Here is a 14,955-nt window from a genome sequence, read left to right as displayed (position 1 = left end):
AGAAAAGCTTTGAATGTCATTCAAGAACTATTCCTGAAGACCCCTTAAAGAAATTACAACAAAGACTGCCCAAGAGAGTTCGGGCTGTGATAAAGAAAAAAGAGGTGGTCATACCAAATATTGATTTTCAGCCTCATTAGAATTGCACAAACTCTGTTTTTCCCTTATATACCATATTTACATTTATGTTTACACATTTTCCCATTAATCACTACATCTACTTCTTTTGTGAGCTTTTGCACAGCATATCCTTTATTGTCAACCTTCTCTGTTTTATTCTTCTCAATGTTCTAACTGGTTTGTTTGGAACAGATGCTGACATCATACATATTTGAATTACTGACCCAATCTGAAATGTGGAGCTCTAAAAGGTTTGTATTTGTATTTATTGAAAAATGTACTCTACTGATTCCAATAAAATACAAAGACCTTTTTCAGTGCAGTTCATACTCCTCAACAATGCTCTTTTTTCTCGAAGCACTGATATTGATGGGGTTTTTTTTAAAGCATTAGGCTGATTTTTTTCTATTTGTTTGTGTTTTTATTTATTCCTATTTTTTGTGCCTGGCAGACAAAAAATAAATAAATAAATAGCTAAGCCATTTTAAATGCTTCCCTGTCATACTATCTGAAGACTTAGCCAGCTCAAACTGGATGTGACACGCAGATAAACGTGGGCCATTACAATCGGTAAATGTTATCTTATTTGGGAATTAGGCTGATAATGGCTTTCAGCCGATATTTGGTGCACACGTACCCTTTTTATTTAACCCAACAAATCCAATCTCTCAAACACATCAATAGTCCATGCTCCCATAATAGCTTTTAGTTTCAACACTGGACACTACAGACCCATTTATTCCAAGTAATGAAATCTAATACCAATCTCTTCTTTTCAGTTTAGTAGTCAAAAAATTTGTGTAATATTCAAAAGTTTACAAATGTACATACACACACACACACACACACACACACATATATATATATATATATATATATATATATAAAACAAAGAAATACATATACAAAGTTGAGGTTTTTGAAAAGCTTACGTGTGTCCCCATCTTCAGCAGGTACTGCCTGCTCCTCCCCACTCATCAAAACCACGCACTCACTGGGGGCCCATACTGTTGCCTGCCATGTTGACATGGCAACAGGCGGCTCCTGGCAGGGGAAGAGGGCTCGGTTGTTGATGGGAGAACCGGCGGTGTAAACACACACCCTGGAAGGGTAAACAATGGTAAACTATAAACAACCCTCACTTCAATGCCCAAACGCACACAGAAACACAGACATAAGTAACGCATACCCCACACAGGAGAGAATAAAATAGCCCGAGGTGTGTTTTTGTGAATGAATTAATCTGTATTATATTATTCTGACATAGCACACTCGGTATCTTACACTGTAACTCTGAACAGAGCAGATTTTATGCCAGTTGCCAGTTTTTTTTAAAAAATAATGTGCCAATCTTTAATGGAATAATTCAGATGATTTGCATCCTGAAACAAACCTGTTGTCCTGATCTTTGGTCCACCGCACTGAACCTCCTGCTGGTTTCGTCTCATAGCAGATCCTGAGAGCACAAGGGAACTCCTGAGGTGATGTGACTCCATTTTTCCTCACCTGTAGACTCCATCGGTCTCTATGGAACTGCAGTGTGCTTCCATCCTGAGCACACGGGGCACGGCCACACAGTGAAAAGAGCTGATGCTGCTGCCTCCACTGGCTGGAGGGCATGGAGATGAGGTTCTGAATAAAAGCTGCCTGTGGCTTCCTTGAAACATCCCCTGACTTTTTAGATGGTACCTCTGGAAAGCGGCTTAACATGGCTGCCACAGAGGTAAGGTCCACCTCTTCGACCTTTGACACGTCAAGATCACAGCAGTCCAACACTAAGGTGAACTCACCACCACTTGTAGTGTGCCACAGACTTGAAGACTGAATACTTTCTGCATCACCACACATCTTCTCCACCTTTGTTGTAGTCCTTTCAAGCTCTTTTTTACCATCCTCCAGAGCATCCACCTCCTTGTATTTGGATGTAAAACCATCCTGACTTCCTCCAGCCTCAGTCCTCACTCCCGAACGAGGCTCCAGGAACAGAACAATACTACCACTGATGACCTTACTGTCAAAGTGAACAGTAAGGTCCAGGACATAATGCCTGACCAGTATGTGGTTAGTATTCGCTCGAAGCGGAAGGTCATCCGTGTCAGGGTTTAGGTCCCCATCTGGGTCCATGTTACACCAAGGACATCAAAGTTGAGTATAAAATAGCTGAAACAGAGGAAAGAGAAAAAAAACTAACCCACACTGACTGAGAATCTGAGGAAAAAAACTAACTCATTTCTGTCTGTGCATAAACCATGATGCGAATACACCATCATGGTGACTGCAGGCTACAGCTGCATTTAACTCCAATGAACTCTACACATGCCCACATTCCACAATGAAAGACTTTCAAACAGGAAAAAAATTTCATGATCCAATTTTGATGAAGTGTTAACAAAGCAGTACAAGTAAAAAAAACTCAACACACAGACAGTAACAGCTAACTACCTGCAGAAACCTATATTAAAGCTCTCCTGCTTTTATTTTTCCTGTCAGTCCTTTTGTTTAGCCTGCTTGGGGCTGGAGGGAGGCTTGGCAGGACAGAGGTGCAATTACTATTTACAGTGAGAAACCCTCAGAGCTTATTCAGTGCAGTTTATAAAATTATGAGCACTGAGGGAAAAACACATGATATCTTGAGCAACAGGATGGAGAAAAACATATTTTCCATAACTGTAAAAGATTGGACAACAACAGCCAACTCTATGTGACCACTCTTTTATTAAGCTCATGCAGCTTGTTAATAAAATTAGTGTCTGTTTACTGTTACTAAGGAAAGAAAACTTGAGTGTTGCTCTAAAGGTTTAAGAGCAGTGGGCGGAAGTGGATGCCAGAGAGCTGTCACACTGTTAAAAGTGATTAAGTTGTGTCCTTGGAGGCAGAGCAGGGCTTGCAGGCAAGTCACAATACTGCTCAACTTCGACCAGGGTTTTCCTTTCTTTTAATCACAGGCTAAAGTGTGAGAAAACAGAAAACAGAAACTTTCGGTCAGCACAGGAAACGAAGGTCTTCACCTCAGTGTTTCCAAACGCCTCACGACGTAAATGAACGTCTGAAGTTTTAAAGTTCACTAAGTGTGAAGATACCTGGCTGACTGACATGAAGGAGTTCGGCTAACTTGCCATCACAGGTCTCTGTCATTAAACAGTCTGCGGTTCAACCGCAGCGACGGTGTCGCCACAAATTACCGGCTTCGCTGTGGAACAGCGTATTTACTAATATTTGTACAAAACAGCTGCTAACATACCGCCGAGCATCACAAGCTCTCGTTTGTTCAACAACAAAGCTGTGTCCGTCCTGTGCGAGTCGAGCGTTGATGTCGTCACATTAGTGCGACGGCAGCGGATTGTAGTCCTTCACCTGAATCCTCCCCGCTCTCTCGAGCGCTGCACGTTATTTATTTTTTATGATAACTACGGAAATAACGATTAAAATGCTTTTTTTAAATTAATATATACATTCTGATATATGATATCAAAAAGAATGAATGAGAACGAGAATGTAGAGAAGTACCAGGTGCAAGAACAGCTGGAGCGGATGTGAAAAGTCCACAGTCACCTTTCTTCCCCATTCTGATGCTCGCTTTAAACTTAAGCAGATTGTGTTGACCATGTCTGCATGTCTAAATGCGTACAGTTGCTGCTATGTGACTGGCTAATTCAATAATTAGTATCAGGCAGATGAAACTGTATACCTAATAAAGTTGCCAGTGTGTGTAATTTTACTTCCTGTTCAGTTTTAGCTTCAGTTAAATTGCAACCTGGGGATACTCTTCAGTGTAATTATTGCATTTATTTGTTTCTTTATTTTTTTGTCTACTTCTAAACATTTAGTTTTATTTAGTCCCTTATTTGTTCTATTTTTATTTTATTTTGAGACAAAGGACGCCAAAAAAAAAGCTAAGACTCTTAACAGGAACCTTAAAAAAAACTTTAAATAGTCTACTTATTAGTAATACATGTATTTTTGCATTTTAATTCAGTTATATTAAAATGTGATTGGACATAGTGGTGACATATATTAATTTTTATTCAGGTTCTTCAACAGCATTGCTAGTATGACAATTGGAAGAAAAAGATCTACATTAAAACAAAAAAATATGTACGAACATAAAGGATAACCATGAAACATGAATGCAGTCTCAGTGGGTGTATCCCATGAATACATCTTACAGCGCTAATGTGGTACACCTTTTAAAAATAGGTATACATTTTTATCAATGCTCACAGCTGATGCATACTGCATAGCCATCATTTTATTTAGCCACCCCACAAAAAAAAAAAAAAAACAACAAAAAAACAAATCACCCAGCAGCTAATAAATAAGATATGTACCTAGAAACAAATATTTCCATGAGCATTAATCACATTGACAAACATGTACACCCATTTTTGAAACTCCAGGCGCATTTACATCACTGCAATACAGAATGACCTGCAACATAACATCATTTAGATGAAATGTTTCATGATGTCACATAAAATCAAGTTGTCACAATTTAATATTCCAAGCAGTAATAAATTTCTTCACTGGAATGTGTTCTCACATACTGAGTAAACATAATTTGCAAAGTAAATCCGTGTGGAGTGACTTTTTACATTATTGCATTTCTGCTGAAGTTCCTCACCTACTCCTCACTCACAGTAAATACATAAGGAATTGAATTTGGCACTGTGTGTATTGCAGGAAGCGCGGTCTACTTACAGAGAGCAACTGAAACTGTTGGAACATACGCTGAGATTGTACAGTAAACTCCGTCACTGAATCCCACCGACTGAATAATATACTTCCAATTAGTATCATTATTGCTGTTATTTTATCTAAAAATACATTTCCATAAAATACAACGCAAAATAGTTTTAACAACTTTGTAAACATCTTGTTATTATCTGAAGTAATATTTCAAATATATCCACAATGCACACTTTATGTGTATTCCACGTGTGTTTTAGAGCCTTAAAAGCCTATCTGTTGCCTGTGAAACTCTTAATAAGTTAAACTTTTCTGTTAGCTACATATCCAGGTACATGGCTGGCCTCAACTGTTAACACATGAATCTGTACCTATTTTTCCAGTGCACAAAAATCCATCCACACTCTCTGCTCACACTGGAACATGTCATGCATAGACGCCCAGAGTGGAATTTCAGAGGCCCTTTAGCACATAACAGAATCATTTATCATCACTGAGTACAAAGTGACTTCAGTATGGCACCAAAAGCTTCTAATCTAAACACAATCTAAATAAACACACATTCATTCAGACATTCACATACATCTATATACATGTACATACACAGAACACGAGCATTATTGGTGCACACACACACACGCACGCACGCACACGCACACACACGCACGCACACACAAACAACAGGCCTGGGATTAGTAAGGACCTAAGAGAGCTAGTTTACTGACCCAGAGGAAGTGTTTGCAGCATTTTGAGGACTTGAAGTTATCCAAAAATGGAAATTAACACAGCAACTGAAGATTTTACAGTGAAATGCTCAATAAGCTACACTTTGCCGGTGATTCCCACCCCACCATCCATTTTTGTATGTGCTCACTCGCCTTTCCCTCCTCTGACAAACAGCCTGACATCATAGAAGTGAACACGCAGCCAACATTAATACACATTGCCAGATCACTGAGAAACCACGAGTCTTCCATTGTTGACACGGCGTACTGCTCCTGCTGTTCCTTTTCTTCTCCTTCCCCCCCCCACTCTTCTTTCATCTTATCTTCTCTTTTTCTCTCTCGCTTGTGTGACAGCCTCCCCGTCCTGTCTGAAGCACTCAGGAGTTTTCCTCCTGAGTTCTGCGGAAACTTAGACGTTTGAAGGAATCCCTGCGAGAAGACAGCAGACGAGGGAGGGGAAACAGAAACAAAAGATAATGAATGATTATGAGGAAGAAGAGGTGGAACAGTCATGGTGAGTAGGCGAAGGTGCGTAGATGTAAGGTAATCATTTACTTCCCACAACCTAAAAACACCCTGAATCTTAACCATAAATTTCTACCAGATAACAGCGAGAGCAGCAGATATTTTTTCCACAACGCCAACTAGCTAGTGTTCTTTTAACGAGGCTTGGGTGTTAGACACTGTCACATAAGATAATTACATGAAAGATACAACAGTTATCACAACTTGTAATATTTTTTCCCCTCTCTTTTAAAAACTATGGAGATAAATTGATGCATCTGTGGTTACGTGTATAGCAGTAAACAAAACCAGCAACAACAAGGTTATATTTATATATTCTAGTTTTATTGCTTCCTAATATTAAGTAACCCTACTGAAGTCATATCCATGTTGTATCTAAAAATAAATAGAAATTGCCAGTTATAATTAAAGGCAAAACCAAAATGCATTAATGCATTCTTTCAAACGGGGGTGACTCTTCTGGTTGCGAAAAAAAAAAAAAACCCGATCGTGACCCATGCTGCAGAACACGAGGAACCCCTTTTGGGTGGAGTGCATCATCTCAGTGGTTAGTGTTGTAGTAAAACAGGTGATAACAGGTGATAAACAGTATGACTGTGATTAATAATCGCAGTCATACTGTGGGAAACAGTGGTTGGAGACCCCAACAGTTTCAAATTAATTGCAATGAAAGCAGTTTTGTCCACTGCAGTCACCGTGCAACCATCGATTTTTCCTAGTTGCAAAGAAGGTTGTGGCCTTACAGTATTTTCACTGTAATGTGACTAAGCCACAAGACTCTATTGTTTGAGCATGAAGTGTCCCTGGTTTGTCAGTCAAAGCCACCCTCACTCATGATGTCTGATTTAGAAAAAAATGTAATCAATTCATTCTCCTTTTCCCTTTGGTTCAGTGATAACACAGCCTGATAAAATGATCAATGTGTGTTTCTCACCTCCGTTTCCCTTGTCAAAGCCGTCTGGTGCGGTGGCTCTGTTTACCTGTTCTCCAGCCGAGGCCTGATGATGGGTTTATAGAGTTCGGGAATCTTCCTCTCGAGCATTGGCCTTAGGTTCTCTCTCAGGCGGTTGTAGTTCTTCTTCAGCTCCTGCTGGTACTCCTTCTGATCTGATGCAATCAGGTGCTTATTCTTCTCAACTGCTTCCCCGCACCTGTAGGACAGAAAGTGGCATGTAATTTCATTGGCTGTAATGAAAAAAAGAATCGAGTTTTCCCCTCAAGCTTTTTTTTTTTTTAAATTATTATCATCATTATACAGTAACCTCAAGAAGAGCTTCAAAAATATGAAATGAAACAATCTTTTTACAAGTCACTGTGCTTGTGTATGCTAAGCACCGTCCTGTAACTGCTTGACCAGAACTTTAATCCTTTGCAAACCAGAACTCTAAATGAGCTCAAATTTATACTCGACTGCAGGGACCACCTATTTGGCTTTGTCAAGTAACGCTACTAGAATGCGAGCTACGATGCAAACGACCCAGAAGTCTGATTTAAATCACAGTAGCAGCAGAAGCAAGAACTCTAAACCCCTCTTTTCTCATGTGCTGGGAAGGGGACAATGTTCTGTTATAATGGGGGGAAAAACAATGGGTCTAAGTTGAAGTGCAAGTAGAGGGCAAGTCTGGGTTGCACCCACAGTACTCTATCATGGTATGTATAATGGCCAACATACAGGGCAGTCTGCAGGAAATCAAGGGAAGGGGGTGATTGCAAACACATGTTTATCTTTTAGCCTTTAATGAAGTTAATATGGAAACTGCAATGTCGTGTAACAGTATACAGTAAGTAAGCAGGGTAATGAGCATTAATGACAGTTCACAAGAGTGCAGGATTTTCTGGTGGTGTATAGCTCTTTATCTGAATGCTTGGCTTATTTAGACAGCTCTTCAGATGAGCATTTGGCATCTTCATTTTGTTTTATGATTTGCAAAGTGAGCGGCGTTTGTGTAAAAAAAAAAAAAAAAAAAAAAGAAAGAAAGAAAGAAAGAAAATATGCTTGGCTGTTTAAGTTTCTGAATTGAGAAAAAAACAGAACAAAACAAGAAAAACCTATGGGCTTCTTTAACCATTACTGCATGTACAGGATCTAAATCTATAAATGCAGGATGGGACTAGACAGCAGCAACACCAGAGCATATGCCAGAGTGGGACATCAGCAAATCCAGGAAACAACAAATCCCCCGAAACCTCTCTTTAAATTTTTAGCTCCACAGAACTCGTTTAAAAATACTTTGAAGTTCATGTAGCTACATAATACAACACTAAATATTACAAGATGACCAGCTTAGAAAATAATGCTTTCCTAAGTGGATTTATTAGAATGCCACTGCTGAGAAGATTGGCGTTCCGTGAGTCCTGTTTACCTGGATTTAGGAAAGAAAATAAACCTTTCTGAAATTACACCAAATTTTTGCAAATGTGTTTGTAGCATTTAAGGCAGGTGGAAAGTAACATGAAGGTTAGAAAATGAAAGACACCATTTTCAAGCAAACAACACATAACCATGAGATGAAAGCAAACAAACTCAAGCACACGCACTAAAACTTATATGACACAATCTCGGCACAAAATTATCATGACTCACTGCAGCGTGTAGTGCATGATGGTTCAAATTATGTCGTGATCATTGAAAATATTTTAAAACTATTGGTGATAATGAATCTAGAGTTAGCTAGAAGAATAACAGCTTAGTGGAAAGAGTCTCAATATGTAAATAAAATATAATTATTCACATTCACATTACTCCTACTTCTTTGCTTCATTTAAACTGTGATCTAGTTGGAAATGTAGTTGTGATTATCACTTCAGTCTCTTCATCTTGACTGACAGGCTGTTTAAACAGCAGGATATCAGTCTCCATCACTCTCACTTCTTTGTGGCGCACTTTTATCTTCCTACGCAGGCAACAATAGAGGCATATAGATCCTGGAGAAGACTTTCACTCTTTCCAAGTCACATCTCACAAATACATTCCATTTCCTAGTAAGAAAATCTCTTTGACATGTTGTTGTATACTTCAATCTATTGAGTCAGTGCCCATTGTTCACCACCATTTATTCAACCTTTGTCACTAGGTGGTGATTCTTTGATAGCGTCTTACCTCATTATAAATTCTTTGAAACACAGGCGCAGTTTGTTGTGGTGACGGAAGAGCTTTGGGTCCGCTGGGATCTCATTCAAGAAGACCTGGGCCACCTCCAACGGGCCCTACAAACAGGGGGCGGAGATACAAGGCAATCAGCAAAAACAAAGAAGCAGAGAGATGAAGAAAGAGAAAGCAAAGAGGGGCTGGAGGAAGGAAAGAGAGGAAGCGTTTTGACAGCAAGTGAACAAAGGAGGAATAAGAAAACCCCTCATTCATACTGGGGGAAGTGACCTACTACCTGAATGGCTAAACGCAGCTAAGAGCTACGATTCTGAACTGAAAACACGAGGAAGCCATCAGGAAAGGAGCCGCTGTGATTACCTCCTGTATAGCTAATGTCACTGCTAACCCTGCATACATTCTCCATTTGGCTCCCATTTGCCCAGTATGAGATCTTGTTATCCTAACTTATATTCATCATAAAACCGCAGCGCGCTCGCACAGTATCTGCAGTTAAACAGCTCTGATTAGAATCATAAATGCACTGGGCCCAGGCCTCAGCCCTGCGTCTGAGCTGCCGACCCGCACACAGAAACCTGGCCTCTTGTACTGATTACAGTCAAGAGTTATATGTTTACTGAGCTGCAGAGCATTAGCGTTATGTATACAACCATCAGGTTGGAGCAAGGGACCTGTCAGATTAGACACTGGAAGATAAAGAGTAAGGCGAGCAGAGACGCTATAGCTTGCTTCGTCATTACGCCGACATTCACCATGCTGGCAGGACCTGGAAGCTATCAGATCAAAGAGACCTCCGGTGCAGCACGCCATGCAGCGGATACATGAAAGGAAGAGGGGCCATGAATTGACGTTTTAACTAAATCAGGAGAAAAGCAAAGGAAGGATTAGGGTTGCGGATGGGGTGAGGGCTTTGATGTGTGATCACTGCCATGTCTCCCACCTGCACTCCTTGACTACAATGGAAACTGTAAATGTGGTAGCATAAATAGGAGGTAAATCACTCTGTTATTTTCCCCATCACATTATGCATGATAGAAAGTGTCATTTAAGAAGAACAGCTGTCATTTGGTTAAGCGCTATCATTTCTGCTATAACAGGAGAAGACACACAGTAGTGCAAAATGGCATCGCTGCCTTTATTTACCGAACGGCCCCAAATGCTCATTACCTGGTTAACAGTGGCTCCCACAGAGCCCTGTAGCAGCATCTGTAACATCTTAGCATCGGGTTGTTCTCTGTGTGTGGCAACCGCGAGCTCTCTGGTCTTCTTCTGCATGTCCTCTATGGCCACCTCGATAGGCGTCAAGTCAAACTAGATATACAAGACAAGACAAGTAAATATAGCCAACTGGTATTGCTGCAGCTGTGACGTGACTCATAGCTGCTAGGTGTTCCACACCAGGTGTATTCAGCACTTACCTCCTCTTTCTGAATGACATTGATGCGGGTCTTGACATAGGGGAAAGCATGCATGGTGGTGAGGATGGTCTTTCTCTTGTACTGTTCATTGAGTTCACCCCGAGGTCGCCCACTCTTGGTGAAGGGTGTGGTGTACATGAAGCGCCGCAGGTTAAAGTTCTTCTCAAAGTTTGTCAGTCGGTCTTTCATCTCATAGTCGTCAAAGAAGGGTTCCACATAAGTGATCTGGATATATGCCTAGAGAGGAATGGTAGTGTTTTCTTAAGTTATTATTCATGAAAATAGCATCTTATTGTGATTAAGAAACGTGTGCCTTTAGCTGCGTTTTATTGTCTGTTTTTATATCTAATAAAGCAAACTCTGGTATGTGTCCAAAGAATCCATAATTTCTCATTCATAGTCTACGTGCAGTGCATTGTGCTGCTGTTTAAAACACAGGGAATTGAGTTCCCACTTGTCATTTGCATAAATTTGGGCCAGTTTATGCAAATCAGATCTGTCCAGCTTGAGTCGATGCCTCTGAAAACTCCAGATGAATCTTTAATCTACACATTGTTGATCTCAAATGAAGACAATTCAACAACTGACTGGATTTTCTAGGACCTCGAACGTTTTCAGCGTTTGTAATTCCTTGAACTATTTTAATAACATAAGAGAAAGGTTGCAAATGAGCAGTCATGCTAGTTTCTGGGCTGCTTGGCTGCAGGAGAGGAACCTGTCATTCATCTATCACGACGCTTTCTGTCTCGCCTAGCAATTTTAGAAAGTGGAGCAAACCCTTGAGTGCAAAAACGCTGCTATAGACATACCACTGCAGTTTTAGTTTTGGAGAAACAATATTGTAGAAATACACAGTGCAGTGTCCTTACAGGTGTCACAACTATACAAGTTAGAGTAACGTGTGCTTGAGAAGAAAACAAACATTTAGTCTGTGGAGTTCAGGTCAAGAGTGTGGAGTACTACTGCAGTAATGTAGGTCAAAAGTTCTGCAGGTAAAAATGTATGCAAGTTCTATACAGTGCATTCAATATGAACTCGATATTATGAATTATAGTAAATACAGTAACATTATATAGATGTTCACATTTAAAAATCGTATGAACATATATCTAGTTTAAATAATACACATTTTTACACCCTATACTCTATGTACAGTTTTGAATTGACCTCTTCCCAGTCATCTTACTATAATGAAAATAATGTCGGACATTTTAATCAATGTGGATGAAACTTATATATAGACAGCCTATCCTACCAGGATCGTCAACATCTATACAGCTTTTGGGAAAGAAATCTTATATTATGAATGTGTAGTTTCTAAAGATAAAGAAATATATGTACTTATCGATTAGTTTGGTGTTTATAAACAGCCAATTTTGCCATCTGACTATCTACAGTGATATAATGAAGATAAAAAGAATAATACGATTAATTAACATGGAAATCTGTGTTTTAATACATGAACAAAGTAAACAGCAAGAGCTACAAGCCTGGCAAAAAAATGCCCACAGGGGAGATTTTTGCTACTAATATTAGTATTTGATCATTTAGAGAGTAACATTTACCAGTTGATAGTTTGGCATAACAGTTACTCACCTTATTGGGGTTGAGCTGTTTTCGGTCCACTGGTGTAGAGTCCTTAATCATCACCAGTGTGTCATCTCCAAAGCACTGACTGTAGAAGTTCTAGGAGTGCAGGAAATTGTGTCGTTAATATACAGTACAGTTCATAATATATGGTCTTTAAAAAGTGCAGAATCATTTTTACTCAAATACAAATTGCGATTGGAGGCTACTCCTTAAAGAATAAAAAGCATTTAAAGAACACTCGAAAGTATGAAATAAACTGAACGTGAACTGATTCACTAATTTGACTCAAGTGCAGCTGACAATGCATCCACTACTTTCTTTTTTTTCCTCTTTTCACCTTTTAGCATGCAAATGATAGCTTTCGGACGCTCTAAATGTCACCAAAACTGAAGTACAATTTGAGAATCTTTCACTCTGTCGTTATGCTCACTTAAAGCCTCAAGCGTCAGATCTCACCAGTCCAGCCAGGCACCATATCCTTTATTACATACCTACACACATGCACACATTTTCCTCTTACATACCTCCAGCCTGTGTGATATCTCGGGCAGATGTGTGATCCCAGGCTCCTTGTAGATGAATTCCCGTTCATCCAGATCACCAAACTTGGCCCCATAAAAGCCCACTCGGAAATAAGTTCCAAACATCCTCTTATGTCCCTGGAGGGGGAAAAAAAACACTCAAATACTAATCAGATATTTCTGTTGTGTCAATTAACCTTTGTGGGTTTTTTAAATTATAAAGGAGATTTTGAATAAATTTGCAGCCGTTTTTTTGTTTTCAAGGATGTTTAAAACACATATTTAAATACTGAATAAGAACATGTACCAAAATGATTTTTAAAATGTTTTATCTACAGCATCTTGCGATCTTTCTTATTTTCACTTTAACTAAATAAATGACACAGCACCTCCTCTGTCATTACCTTCTGAATGATGTTATCAAAGGCTCTCTGAAGTTTGTCATGTGTTGACGCCAGTTTTCTGAAATCTCTATGTGCCTCTAGGATTGGTATGATGATCTTGTAGACCTCATTTACTGCCTCGTAGAGACCACCCTGATGGGAAAGACAGCCATAAGTGCTGTTTAGCATTACCACAGAGTATAGTATATTTTAAGAAAATATAAACATTTATTGTTAAAGTCCAAAGATTTTCTCTGTTTCAGTTATACAGCATCCTTAAAGGCTGGCTTTTTTTTTAGCATTAACAAAGTAGATATTTACCGCTTAAAAAAACAAAACAAAACACATTAATAATACTAATTTTATAAAGTAATTACTCCAACCTTGATAAGACTGTTTTTATTAAATCATTACAGGTTTTTTATGTTAGCACTAAACATAAATATCACAAATACTAGTGCAGTTTTATGGTCTCACATTGCTGAAGAGCTCAGCAGCCTGCTCCAGCAATCCCACCAGGCCGCTCTCCGTGAAGTAGCGACCTGAGCACACCCCATCCTCATCCGGGGACAGGATGTCGTCCGACACCGCAGACTCCTCCAGCACATTGGGGGAGATATTCTGAGGAGAAGATCCGTCAGCTAATCACTCATTTAGCCCCGCTAATCACATGATCAATAACACGGCTTAAAATAAGATGTCCTGCGGTGAGAAATGGAACTCGTTTAATGACCATCCAATCAGTGGCTTGCTGCAGGTTAGACTGTCCTGAGCACAGAGGTCTTGTGTATAACACAGCTCATCGATAACATAATCAACTTTGTGACTGTTATAACTGTTTGTTTTCAGATGAGGGAAACAGGCTGTTCCCATCTTCCCACGGGAGCACATTTGCCTTTTTATTCTCCTCTTCATCTTCAAAGACACGGCGTTAAGCAGATATACCAGGGGATCATATTTACATGTTGACGTTATGAGTGCACAGCTCCCCCCTCTGGACACACACAACCAAATATGGAAGCAATCCACGGGGAGATGTGAGATTTTCTTGCTGTGCACTTGAAGGTTTGCCTTCATTCAACAGAACAACCAACAGCCATAATAAACAAATGAAGACTGCTTATTTTATGTTCCTGTGTTACAGTCCTAAAAACGTATTATCTCCTTGTTATTTCTGTATGTATATGTTTGTGTGGTCTACCTGAAAGGTGACACTGCCAACAGGCAGGTACTTGTGATCCTCCAGCATGCTGAGGTACTCAGCCACCAGGGCGGCAGCGTGCACCAGACACATTGCAGACTCTGTGTAACACTTCCTGTTGTTGTGCTTCTCTGCCATGTTCTGCAGCCAGGTCAGGCGGAGGTCAGGAGATGTCTGGTAGCCTTTTGCTATCCTGAAGAGATATGGGAGTGGGAGAAGGGATCATTTTCCCCCCTTTCTTTCCCCTTTAATTCATCTGGTAAAAGCCTATCTGAGATTAAAATCTCCTTATCAGAAAACCGTCACATGCTGGACAAACAAGTGAACAAGTGGTAGTTAACAATATGGGTTCACTACAGATAAGGTTCTGCATAAACTGTGTATTTTAATGACTGCATTTATGTCAAAATATGAATGTACTGTATGAAAATAATGATTTTTGTGTAATACACTACATAAAAGGAGATCAAATAATAGTCTTAAGCAATATCAGTTTAACTGTGGCACAGATATAAATAAATGCCAATGTGTGAAAGACAAATATCTCAAAATAAAATGTGAGCATGAGAGTGAGCACAGCAACATTAGTGGGTTATTGTTTTATGGGGAACAGGAACGCTGAACACAATTTCCTGTTTTTGAGAAGAACGGAAAATTATCGACTAAACAGAATAAGACTA

The 14,955-nt window shown here is 39.6% G+C and overlaps 2 protein-coding genes across 5 annotated transcripts in view; both read right to left on the bottom strand.

The window, feature by feature from the left end:
* aopep (aminopeptidase O (putative)) overlaps positions 1–3,433 on the bottom strand; it is an 89,880-nt gene extending 86,447 nt beyond the window's left edge. For both annotated transcript variants that reach the window (XM_006789804.3, XM_035907341.2), the window contains exons 1-3: positions 3,362–3,433; positions 1,514–2,280; positions 1,053–1,222 (exon numbers count right to left, since the gene is read on the bottom strand). In XM_006789804.3, coding sequence (XP_006789867.2) covers positions 1,053–1,222; positions 1,514–2,244 — 901 coding nt within the window. In that variant the 5' untranslated portion in view covers positions 2,245–2,280; positions 3,362–3,433. The remainder of the gene's footprint in view (positions 1–1,052; positions 1,223–1,513; positions 2,281–3,361) is intronic.
* Positions 3,434–4,131: 698 nt separating this feature from the next.
* dock8 (dedicator of cytokinesis 8) overlaps positions 4,132–14,955 on the bottom strand; it is a 55,722-nt gene continuing 44,898 nt past the window's right edge. For 2 of the 3 annotated variants that reach the window (XM_006789802.3, XM_006789803.3), the window contains exons 39-48: positions 14,276–14,468; positions 13,552–13,695; positions 13,096–13,227; positions 12,695–12,829; positions 12,177–12,266; positions 10,581–10,817; positions 10,330–10,473; positions 9,157–9,263; positions 7,037–7,207; positions 4,132–5,960 (exon numbers count right to left, since the gene is read on the bottom strand). In XM_006789802.3, the coding sequence (XP_006789865.2) occupies positions 5,909–5,960; positions 7,037–7,207; positions 9,157–9,263; positions 10,330–10,473; positions 10,581–10,817; positions 12,177–12,266; positions 12,695–12,829; positions 13,096–13,227; positions 13,552–13,695; positions 14,276–14,468 (1,405 nt within the window). In that variant the 3' untranslated portion in view covers positions 4,132–5,908. Of the gene's footprint in view, positions 5,961–6,990; positions 7,208–9,156; positions 9,264–10,329; positions 10,474–10,580; positions 10,818–12,176; positions 12,267–12,694; positions 12,830–13,095; positions 13,228–13,551; positions 13,696–14,275; positions 14,469–14,955 lie in introns of all 3 variants that reach the window. The other variant, XM_035907276.2, reaches the window with a different exon arrangement.

Source organism: Neolamprologus brichardi, chromosome 12 (assembly GCF_056152115.1).
Source record: "Neolamprologus brichardi isolate AB-2024 chromosome 12, ASM5615211v1, whole genome shotgun sequence".
In the NCBI taxonomy this organism is placed as follows: domain Eukaryota; kingdom Metazoa; phylum Chordata; class Actinopteri; order Cichliformes; family Cichlidae; genus Neolamprologus; species Neolamprologus brichardi.
The sequence above is the reverse complement of the archived record's forward strand: the minus strand, read 5'-3'. Positions and strand labels throughout refer to the sequence as shown.